Below are 12,211 nucleotides of genomic sequence, written 5' to 3'. Positions count from 1 at the left end.
TTTGTATGTAGTCACGCCACATCATAATTTGACCTTAAATTCAGTCTTTCAAAAGGCATTAAAAGAAGGTTTGCAATCTAGAAAACTGTACCGTGCTGTTTTTGCTTTAATCTGGTTTCCTAAATATCCAGAGCAAAGTTGTTGAGTAAAGAGTTATCAGAATCAGTAGTTACAATAGATTGCAAAAAAGAATGGTAGATTGGTTAGCAATTGTATAATCCATCTGTGCCTTTTTGTTCTGTAAATGGTAACAACCGGGATCCTGGAGCTCATGAGTATCTATCTGTAGCTCTTCTCAGGCTTCAGCTCTATAGGGCGGTGTCAGAACAACCTGAACCTGGCTGCCAACCCTGCGGTCATGATGTTGCACAGTTTGAGGCAAACAGACAGCACTACCTCATGCAGAGCAAAGTAAGAACCATTAAAGGATCCACCATGTCAACATCACCTGCTGCCCTGCCCCACATCATAATTATGTGTGTGTCAAACCATTTACACACCTGCTGGGAGCTGGCAGGACACACGGCTGCAGATACAGACCTACAGAAACCTGAGCATGTAGAGTACATAAGCAAACACACAAAGGCATATGTGCAAAAGGATGAACACACAAACATGACAATGGCAGCTGATATGCAGGAACCAGGTGCATGTCCTTATGATGTTAAACAATAGAGAGCACACAAAGGCAATGAATACTTGATTTTCAATAGGCAGAAAAATCAAATTGTACAACAAGAATATGTTTGCAGCTGATCTACATAACGCATATTGTTTGTTCCTGCAGAAGCAGAAATGATAGGCTACAGTTTGGGAGTCTTGAGGCCAGAGTGTGATTTTATGTGATATGCTTTGTGCTTGGTCTTTATGCTGCGTAAAAGTCTGGTGGTTCAGCTGTGGCCTGCATACCTTCAGGACAATAAACAACAAAGACACTTTATGTTTAGTCTATTTGCCCTATTGCCTTTCTTGGCATCCTTGTAACCAGTAAGTTACATACGCTAGTGTTTTTGTGCAGCAGCTATTGAGGCCTTCTACTTTTTATAAATATGGTCAAATAGTCCTTCAAACTAATTGACTAATATGTCTTCCCAAGCAACAACATTTCCTGATCTGATTTGCATATCAGCAGGATAAGATAGTCTGCCTTCATAAACCCTCATATTTACATCACCACTAGCATTACAACAATGATTATTAGTTGTGTTTACTGATCTAGTACTGCTATGGATATGGTTCAAGCACAACACCTTGTAGGTTAATGTTGGGATCAGAATATACATTTTATTGTATGTTTTGTCTAATGAACTGCATGTAGTCTACTGTTCCAAAAGCTTGTGTGTGAACTATCTTTTTCAAATCTTAGTCTGTCCTGCTCCATTACCATTTTATTTTCTAGTAGTCGTGATTCCCAGACCCACCTGATAGCACTAACACCTTCCATCTCTAATTTCAACATGTTTACAGCTGTGCGCACAGGGGCACTCTGGATCATTATTAGGCTGAAAGCAGGTAGTGCGATATAGTCCAAACAGAAGGTCAGACAACATCTTGGCCAGGGTTGATGTTGCTCAAGCTCCTCTAAAAGGTTGCTTTTAAAAGTCACGCATCACTCTCCTTACGTTTTCAAAGACAAACGTCACATGATCCATGTTGTCCGATAAAAGTTAAACATGTTGTTTTTAAGACATTAATAAACAATTAATGCTATATCTTGTGCGGACAAACAGTATTTGGTGTATATACTGTAACTATGGACCATCAGAGGTTTTTGACCTTCACTTCATTGCTTACCATTGCTGGTTTTGCTCTGTGCGTCAGTTGCTGGCTTCAAAGACGTCTGAAATTTGTGTCAGTTTGTCAAACTGAGTGATGCACTACGCATTTCTCAATTTTAAATGTCAATACTTTTCATCCCTCGCTGCAATGCCCCAATTCAAAGGTCATGTTCTTTATCAGGAACAACAAGCACCTGGAGGATATTAATGAGTGAGGGTTTTTTGTGTATATGGATTACTTCACATTGGTTGAGTTAACAGTGATGCAAGCTACACATTTTTTTCATAGGGCAGAGTGAGGTCTTTGCGTCATTCTAGAAGAAGCCTTGGCCTATTTTTTAATAAATAAATAAAGACCTGAAATCTCTGTGTCTGAAATATTCATCATAAAAATCACTAAGTTGCTAAACTGCCCTGCACGCTGCTCTGCACCAGGGGAGATAAGCCTGCTTTAGCACATTTCTTTCATACTCTCCGCTCCTGATTGTGTCGACGTGTTTGAATTTTGCCTCTCATTAAACAAATACAGTATTTAGATGGCAGTGTCAATGCATTGGGAGATTTTCGCTGATGATGGACAGCTGGAGTGGATACTTTTTTCTCCATGTTTGTTTTTCCATCTCTTCATGTCCACACTGTCACTGTCATCGCCTTTCATGGACACTATTTCAGTCCCTGGATTTCAATCTATCGCTCAGTAAAAGGAAACTAATACGGTATATAAAACCCCCATGTTGGTGTGATCTTGTGTCAGTGTGTTTAATATCTAGTGCATACAGAGTTAAAGCTTCAGCTCCAGGGAGGGATTACCACAAGCTCAAACTCACACTCAGATCACAGGAAGACCCAAGCAGGGGTAAGAGCAAGCAAACAAAAATAAAGTAGTCTAATATTTAGTTAACATACACATACATGGAACAAGGTCACAGTAGTTAAAGAAATGTAAGACGAGAAGCAAGTATTAATATTGATGAACTAAATAGATAAAATGTTCAAACTGAACATGAGAAAGTCTGCTGTTTAGGACTGCGTCACATTGATAGAAAATAAATATTTTATAGAATCTGCATTTTAATATCCAGCACAGGCTGTGGAATGTATTAGGATAATTCTACATCATATATTTTATAAAACACAACATATTTAAATATATAAATGCTTTTTACAAAACATAAATCAAAAGCTAATTTGCAAATAACTATTTAACAATATACTCTGATGTGTAGTCGAATGTTAGTTTTTGCATAATTAGTTTTATTTATTTATACAGGATCAGCGCTATTGAACCGGTTTTGAGCTTTTTTAAGGAAAGTCTTTTGTATAAGCAAATGGCCTTATGACCTATTTTTTGTATTTCTTTTATTGCTATTTTGTTTAAAAGTTAATAACACATGGAATTTAGCGACTACAATGTGCACATGCTTTTATGAACAATTGTGATGTCTGCAGGATAAATGATGAAAAGTGACATGAACACGAACAGCAAGGAGCCTCGCTCACACCATCCTACAGTTTTTCCTAAGAAGGGAATCCTTCTATCATTCATCATTCTACTGTGCATTGGTCTTCTTTTTATGACTACGTGACAAAGTAATCTAGAATGCATCTAAGTTTGCCATAGCAGCTCATGTAGCCGAAAGTTTCAGATAAATGATCACCTTGGCATAAGAGGAATGTAACTGGGAACAACGAATCAATCGGATCAATGAGAGCAAAAACAGAAATGCTTTCTGATATCGGCTTACCCAAGATCATCCTGTACACGTCCACTGTCAACTTCTTGTTCCCACGTTATCTTCTTGCTCAGTTCCTCTCTCCCTCGATCAGCTGCTGGCGTGACTCCAACCTCTCTGGCTCTCAAAACTCAATGTGAGACAAAAAAAGACGTCTCAACACCATAACCATCACTTTGCATCCTGCGCTGTGTCTCTTCCGTTCCCTTCATCCACATGAGAAGCTTCTCCTTCTTCAGATCTTGACACGCTCAGCCAGCTGTTGCCAGAGGAGGAGCACAGCAGAACCCCGGACTGCAACACAGCAGGCACTCAGTCTACTGCAAGGCAGCCTGTAATTTATTCACTGTTATATATATTCAGTCCAACAGGAGAAACACCAGAGTGTACAGCTGAGATGGAGCCCTGCCTCACTGAAGGAACCTCTGCACCACAGTGTGCATATCTCTCTCTCTCTCTCTCTCTCTCTCTCTCTCTCTCTCTCTCTCTCTCTCTCTCTCTCTCTCTCTCTCTCTCTCTCTCTCTCTTCTCTCTCTCTCATATTTTGGGGTTGGATATAACCTAAAGGCACCTTGCATTCCTGAGCAGTGATTGGCCGGAGGCTCAGCCAATGAGAAGAGGAGGTGCTGAGCATTTTCTTGGTGTGTTTGAATGAGGAGGAAGAGTGATAATGCTGCTGTCGACGTTGCTTTCCCTCTCCCTCTGTAACCCCCTTTTCTGCTGTTTTCTGTGTACTTATCTTTCTTTCATGTCTCTCATTGTCACACTACACTCTTCCTCACAATGACGACATCTAAAACACGTGTGCCGTCACAACATCCTCCCCCCTTTACGGAAGATGTATGTAGAATCTACCTGTATGTAGTGTCAGGTGTTACATTTAGAAAATACTGACACACAGTTCACACCATAGTTGCCTTTTTCCAGACAACTGTTTGAACAGAGAAAAAAGAAAAGCAGACACAGAGGCTCAACAGAGACTGACAGCTCAGAGATTGAGGTTAACGCAGACTGACTGGGAATGAAAGCGGTGATGAAATGTGGGAGATATGATGGAGCAGGAGGATGAAGGGGCGTGCAGACAGCTGTTTGACAGGCAGCGAGTGCTGAATGAGCACAAAAAGAAGCTTACTCAAATTATTCAAAGCTTATTTTCCAAACTTCATCAAACAATTTCCCACAAGATCCGGCAGCATGCCCTCCAGCTTTAGGCAACATGAAGCGACCTATTTCTACATAATTAATAACAAATAAATAGATACAGTGAATCCGATAACGCTCTGTGACAGACTGCGTGTATGTGTGAACCCAGGATTGTGTGTGTGTGTGTTTCTGTGTGTTGAGATAAGGTTTCCTCATTAGTTGAGTCGGGCTGAATAATGCAGGTAGGTGTATTGTTGTTTCCAATGGGCCAGGTGCTAATGTGGCTGTCAGAGGGTAAAGGGGCAGACACAGCATGACTTTAATGGATGTCACCATGGGAAACTGAAACCGGACCACTGGACTCGGGTGACACATCATCCTGTGTGTGTGTGTGTGTGTGTGTGTGTGTGTGTGTGTGTGTGTGTGTGTGTGTGTGTGTGTGTGTGTGTGTGTGTGTGTGTGTGTGTGTGTGTGTGTGTGTGTGTGTGTGTGTGTGTGTGTGTGTGTGTGTGTGTGTGTGTGTGTGTGTGTGTGTGTGGCTTTAAGTTGTTCACTTACTAAAACACTTCACTGGCTCTCAGAGGGAACTGCATTAGGGTTAAAGCATGTTGATGCCAGGTTGATAGAATGCAGTTCACTTTATTAAAAAATGAGCTGAAATAAGCTTCTACTTTCTAAATATATGCAAATCTCCATGCCTTATTGCTAGGAGTAATGTCAAAGTATATTAGAAAGCTTTTAGTGCTGGAGTTTGCAATTGGTTTTTACTGTGGAGTAGAGTCAGTTTAAAGGGGTCAGTTTTATTTTTTCTGTATTCATTTCATTTATGTACGTGTTACTGAAAATCTTTCGGGAAAAGTGGAACATGGATTTAGCAGTCACAGTGGTTTGACAAAACTTTCATCTTTCTATTTTTCAAACTTAAAAGATAAATCTTTTGTCTTCTGCTCATTTCCCAATGTTTTGGTTAGAGGGTCAGATTGGTCCAAGTGGTTAGCTGCACATTGCCAAATACTGCTAGTTGGATACATTGTGTCTTGTTTATTAGACAGTTTAGAAAAGACACACTGGTTTTAATATAATACAGCTCTTAAGGGTTTTAGGAAGATGCATTTTAATATTTCAAAGTCAAGCAGGATTTGGATTTAATAGTTAATTTAATTGTGATTCACCTTCAAAGAAATTAGAAATATAAGTTTGCAGAGAGATTATGTGTTTTTTATATACATTATATGGAGTTGTTTCTGTGTGTTCAGTAATTGAATGTTTGCTAGCAGAATAACAAAGCATTGTAAATACAGCGTATATACAGAGTGGCTGTTATGCGTGGTATTATGTGCACGTTACCATCCTTTCCTTCTCTCATTCTGCCCCTGGAGGCCATAAATGTGTCGACAGGCTTGTTGAACTCTAATTTTAGCCGTGATCGTTAGCGGTGAGTCCTGATGAGGCCTGCCAACATTTAATGAAGTCTTCAGTTCATGTGTAACTCCGATGAAACACCCTTAAGCATTGTGTTGAAACAGCCACTCACAGGTTAAAGTAGCCAAATGCTCTACAAAAACACATTTCGTGAAATACTTCTTGACAAACCCTAGTGACTGATAACAATATTATAAAGAGTCATTTTGTTGCTGGTTTTACTGTTTTTGCTGTGAGCTTTGTGGTCAATTAGCTCAGGTCCAGATACTACCTTAAAAATCAGCCAACTGTTTGTGGTTTTAAATCTGTCTGATGTAAAGTTTCTCCTCTCCTGGCACAGTGAAGGAGCTCAGAGCTTAGTAGTACTCATCTCCTTACACTTACTGTAATTGGTAGAAGGTGCTACAAAAAAACGTGGGAGGGGGTCGACTGGTCGTGGTTTAGTACACTAAAGGTTTATATTTTTAAGTTTTATGTTTCCAAACATTTGTAAATATCTGATGTCATGCAAAAAAATGCTCTTTGACTGAATAAAAAAAAAATGATATCCTTTAATATATCCTCCCACTCTTTGAAGTTTGATATACACATAGCAGAAAATACAAGTTAGTACAACATTTTACTTGATTCAAAACTGCTCCTAATTGACTAGATGTCCACTTACTAACTTTTGGAGAGCATTAACAACCCTCATTAGAGACAGAGGTTATAACCCCCTATATGACAGACCGACCCGTATTATGTGACTGGAGTTCATTAATCATATCACAAATACTGGTTTAAAGCTGCAGGTGAAGCAAGTAAGTGAAACGTGGGTCCAAATATTTTCTTGCTTCTGTCAAACGTACCACAATAGTTTCCACTGAGTTATGTTTACAGGGAGTAACGACTAATGATTTAACCCTGACATCTGATGAATTCCTTTTACTCTACAGAATTTGCTCCTTTTTAAGTCTAGGCACATTTGAATATGTTTATGACTGGATGAAGGTGCTAACCATAATCTAATCAACATGCAAACAAACACACCATTGTGTAACAGACAATGCAATGAGAGTTTAGGTTGGCACTAAATTTGTGTGAATCTTGTAATTGAGTCCCCCTACACGGAAATCACTACTCCCTTAAATGTTATTATGAATTTGCAAAGCTATATCCAACTACAAGTCTTCTTCAAACTAAATGTGTTCCTTGTATTGCATTGATTTTTTTTGTTTGTTTCCTTATCCCATATATCCCACTGACACTGATTTTGAATCCTCAGCTTATGAATCAGAAAACTTCTTGCACACACTGCTCATTATTTTCTCCCGAGTCAGTCTAATTCTTCCATCCTGTTGTGATGTAACAAAGTACAAAGACAGTGCCTTCTTTATCTAAGCCTCTGTCTTTTCTATTCTCTCCCTTCATCCCTGCACCACACCGATGACGTATGTGAAAGGTCGGGGGTCAGAGCAGATCTGAGTGCAACACTTGTCTGACAGTGACTCGTGTTAAAGACTACCCTAACACTCATCAAAGAGAGAAACCTTCAAAGCCCCATGCAGGTCTGTCACTGGCTCTTTATCTCTGCTCACAATATTGCAATAATGAGGGGATCCTGGATTATCCACCTCTCGGTTCATTTTTAGGTGATCAAAGGAGGAATGCTCAGAGTTGTGGGTGGTTTAGCATCGCTCAGTAGTCAATGATGTTCTTACCTGAGCCCCACATTGGTTGCCTCTGTTCTTTACCAGGGTTAAACAGATCCAGTTCTTGAGTCCAAAGGTCAGTGTGTCAGCAAGGTCCTCTTTGAGTGTGATAAATTAAAGTTTGCTCATGTTACTGTGAGGAGATAAATAAAGTAGCAATCAGCTTCATGAGCGCAGACCTCGCAGCAGTCAGCCAGAGAGTGCAGAAACGCTCGGCACAAGAAACCGCATGCCCACAGTGAAGCTGCATCAAACAGTAGGCGGCGGGATGTTCAGCTTCTTCATCTTTCTATTAATCCTCCTCTGTGTTTCTCTATATTCTCTGTTGTTGTTTTTATTTTATCTTTCCTGCTGTCAATTCTTTCCTGGGAGCTAACGAATCAAGTGCATGAGATTCCAGAAGCTAATTCTGCCTCTTAGGACGGTGGAACCTAATATGTGAGGACAACTGTGGAAGGAGGGAGATTCAGGGAGAGAGAGAGAGAGAGAGAGAGAGAATGTGAGAAAAAGGAGGGGCAGGACCAAGAGGAGGGGGACCCAGTGACGGATGGCAGATCAGACAAAACAAGGATCGGAGTGTCTGTTGTTGAGGAGGAGCAGTGTGGCAACCCGTTGAAACTTGAGGGACATGAAGCAGAGGAAGAAAATGTTGACATGGTGAATAGTGGAATATGATTGGCGGATGAATCAGATGTCTTACAGGCAAATAGGTTTGTTTATTTTAGGAAATGGGTTCCCCCAGAATTGGCTCTACCTAACAGGTTCCTTTCTCAGATACGGTCAACGGCTCTAATAAATGGTTTCCTGAAAATGTCTTAGTCATTGAATTAATTAATCTAGATAGTAGGTCTCACATGGGATTAAACTGTGTTAAATATGTGTTCAAAACATGGGAAGAAGGGTTTCTAAGACACCTTCTTTTTTTTATTAACCAAATGCCTTTTGCAATACATACGTTTGGGATAGCGGACTAATAACATATATTGAATTGGAATTAATAGTATGTCTGTGAGGCATTAAAAAAAAGTCTTAAATCTAACTTGCCTTAAGCTTGAGGAACCGTGAATAAAACCCCCACAATTTTTCCAAACATGGCTGAGGGGGAAAGACTCTCATGAACCGTTTTGATGACATGCACATTTTTGTTAATATGGAGATGAAAGCATTGCAATAAGCTGTAAGCACACTAAAAAGTCCTCCACCACTGTCCAATTTGACATCTTTAATACAGGGTGCGCAAATTTTGTGTAATTCTTGCCTTTGTTTGATTTTTTTTATCCATCATCTGTAACCCAACTAGTCATAAATTCTCAACAGACAGTAAAAAAGGTCAGATCAGGAGAGGTTTGTCGAAGTCAGAAATGGCTTTTTTAGGATACAGTATCTGCTGCACATTTTTAAGTCCAAGCCATTAGAGTTAAGGTGCATGTTTTATTAATGTTTGCTAATTAAAGTCCCCCAAAACGCTGATCCACTGCAATTCCAAAACTCTCTCAGTGTCTCAGTCATCCATTACGTTGTTCAACTTGTCATCTAATGAAACACCCAACATAAAGTGCTGAAATAGCTGGGATGATGAAATTAAAATGTGGATGGCTGTGGGATGAACAGTGTCCCGCAAAATGTATAAACATGATACCTTTGGTCTCCTGTGTGTGGTAGCATGTCAATTCCTCTCTGCTGCCAGTAAGTGTATTTTCAGATTGGATATCATAAATGTGCTTGCAAGTGTGATTTTAGGAAGGTAGGAGAGTATAAGGTGCAGGAGCAGAAGGAGAGGCCGGAGGTGAGATTGACGCATGGCGCAATGTCGAGTAAATGTCAGCCCAATTCTGATATGCTAGAAGGCCGGCGAAGAATCGATCTATTCTGCATCGTGCATTTTACAACTCACCTTGCAAGACATGCTGGATAAATGTGGGGTTAAGTACAGGCTATCAAAGCTAAATGAACAGATTATTGACATTTACTATGTGAAGTGCTTTTGTGTCAATGAGATTGAGGCTGTTTAGAAAAACTAAGTGTTTAATGTTGGCATTAAAAGCAGTAACAGTGCCATCGTGTCAGGCTTGGCAGGGTCCCACTGTGACACTTCAGAAAAAGAGATGGCCATGTAAACTTGGAGCCTGGTTTAATTTGAGGCAGACACCTTCACTTTATTTAATTTGCATAATACACACACAGACACACACACACACACACACACACACACATACACGCATAAAGACACACAAACACCCTCTGGCAACATGCCACGTAGGGGTTAGGTTAAGGGACAGTGGGGAAGGACAGCAAACTGAAGCAGTAAGCACATTTCACCAGGGGGATACAGTTACACACACACACACACACACACACACACACACACACACACACACACACACACACACACACACACACACACACACACACACACACACACACACACACACACACACACACACACAGATCCCTCAGGCTTGCTGTTCTTTATCCAAGCCATTCTCTCTCTCTCTTTATCTGCTATAAAATGTTAAAAGAACACTCACCATTACTTCCGGCAGAGAAATGCAGGACGTTGCTCTCTCTCTGATCTATAAATGCCCCATCAATGTTTACGTATGTCTCGATTCCACTTGACCTGTGGATCTGTTTGGACTGAGGCACCTCATTCAACCTGCTAATTAAAAGACTGTTGGCTGAAACGATGCTGTTACATTTTAACAGCCCTGTGTACACAAAACTTTTCCCCCAGGTTGACATTGGTGTCACATAATTTATAGTCCATAGGTAACAGGACACTTGAGAAAGGGGATTTGTGTCCTCACAAGGTCAAAGAAGGTTGAATTGTTGGACCCTTCAGATGATCATTAACTTGATATAATGGACACTTTACTGTGCTCTCCAAAATCACTGAACTCCATACAGAATCTAAATGTAGGAGTATGTACAGTATGTAAGGATGACAGATAAATATAGAAACTGAAAATATTGAAGGTTTTATATGAATGTAGGATCATTGTACACATTAGGAAAAGAGATAGATGTTAGATAATAAAACGTAATCATTGGAGTTGGTCATAACCATTCAAATATTGTTCTTAAGTAAAAATGTAAATATGTTAAATAAATAAAAAAGAATCAAACATTTTTCATTTAGCATAAAAACATCAGTATCATTTGTCTCTTTATTTATAAAGGCATTATCTTACAAAACCAAAGTGAAATGTATCAAACAATAACATTTAAACCAATAAAAGAGTTCTACTTCAAATAGAGTTGTGCTGTTCCTTCCATGTGTTTGGCTTCTTCTCAGTAAGCCCACCCTGCCAGCAGTCCTGGAGAACACTGTCTGTTTTTGTTCTTCGTTTTTTTCCTCAGCAAAGAATAAAGGCACCAGCCACATCCCTCTTCCCTGTTTGCCCTTGCTCTTCAGTGCCGCCTTTGAAGATTAATCAGTCAGATTTCCTTGATTAATCCTTTTTCATGTCCTTTCACGGTAAATAATTACAGATACGATCGCTAGTTGGATAGAGAGGATAGCATGCAGATTTCTGATAGAGCCAAGTCCCCAGGGAACCTTCATTAGCTTGATTATTCTGATCCAAACACACTCCATCAACCAGTTTACATGTAAATAGGTTAATTCCATTCCCACTCCTAGCTCACTCCGCTGGCACACTGTATTTAACTGATGAAATCTTTCCAAAATGTTTCTGTTTTATTTAATATTTACCTTGTGCAACAATACTGTCAAACGTTTAATTTGCACATTAAAAGGCTGATATTCGGTTCAGCAGATTGTGTTTAACAGATGACTAAATTTCAATCTCTTATGAAACTCAAGAACAGGGACTCTCTTTCTCGACTACAGTATTTCTAAAAGGCTTTTTTAAAAGACTCCACAGTTACATCAGGTTGTGTAATGGTGACATCTAGTGGCCAAATACTCATCATCAGCTAGCTTTATGATTTTATTTCAGTCAAAAACGTTCACCACTTGGTGGCAGTGCAACTCTACTCTTCATATTCTTTGAGCCAGCACTAACAAATGAATCTCATGACAGCCAAATTATTTACCATTGGCACAAAAAAGACAGGCTGATGCTTTTTCCTGAACTGAATATGAGTTAAGATACTTTTATCCGTGCCTGGGCAAGTCTTTAGCATTATTGGTTGCTTTGTTGTGGCTTGAGCTGCGAGCCGTTGTGAAACAGAGGAGATGATGAGCTGCTGCCCCGAATGCCCCTCTCCACTCAGGATTAGTGAGTTAATGCAACCATTCAGACACTGAGCTCCGATCAGCTGCTTAATACTGTTTTATCCCAAATAACACAACCATGCACGCAGCATGGGGCTGTGTGCCTCACAGACGCGTATATAAACATTCATATACCTACTTAATCCAACAGCTCAAATATACATTTTATACATGTATTTGACCTGTAGATCAGGCACTCAAAAG

General features: G+C 39.8%; 1 protein-coding gene across 4 annotated transcripts in view; it reads right to left on the bottom strand.

The window, feature by feature from the left end:
- The window catches only part of LOC134882363 (zinc finger protein 385A-like), a 30,603-nt gene extending 20,237 nt beyond the window's left edge, over positions 1-10,366 (bottom strand). Inside the window, exons 1-2 of one of the 4 annotated variants that reach the window (XM_063910006.1) lie at positions 10,296-10,366; positions 7,777-7,900 (exon numbers count right to left, since the gene is read on the bottom strand). In XM_063910006.1, coding sequence (XP_063766076.1) covers positions 7,777-7,789 — 13 coding nt within the window. In that variant the 5' untranslated portion in view covers positions 7,790-7,900; positions 10,296-10,366. Of the gene's footprint in view, positions 1-3,523; positions 3,958-7,776; positions 8,176-10,295 lie in introns of those variants that run through there. The other 3 variants (XM_063910007.1, XM_063910009.1, XM_063910008.1) reach the window with 3 other exon arrangements.
- Between the last annotated feature and the right edge of the window lie 1,845 nt (positions 10,367-12,211).

This window comes from Eleginops maclovinus, chromosome 20 (genome assembly GCF_036324505.1).
Source record: "Eleginops maclovinus isolate JMC-PN-2008 ecotype Puerto Natales chromosome 20, JC_Emac_rtc_rv5, whole genome shotgun sequence".
Taxonomy (NCBI): Eukaryota; Metazoa; Chordata; class Actinopteri; order Perciformes; family Eleginopidae; genus Eleginops; species Eleginops maclovinus.
Note: the sequence above shows the minus strand (reverse complement) of the source record. Positions and strands in the feature narration are given on the sequence as shown.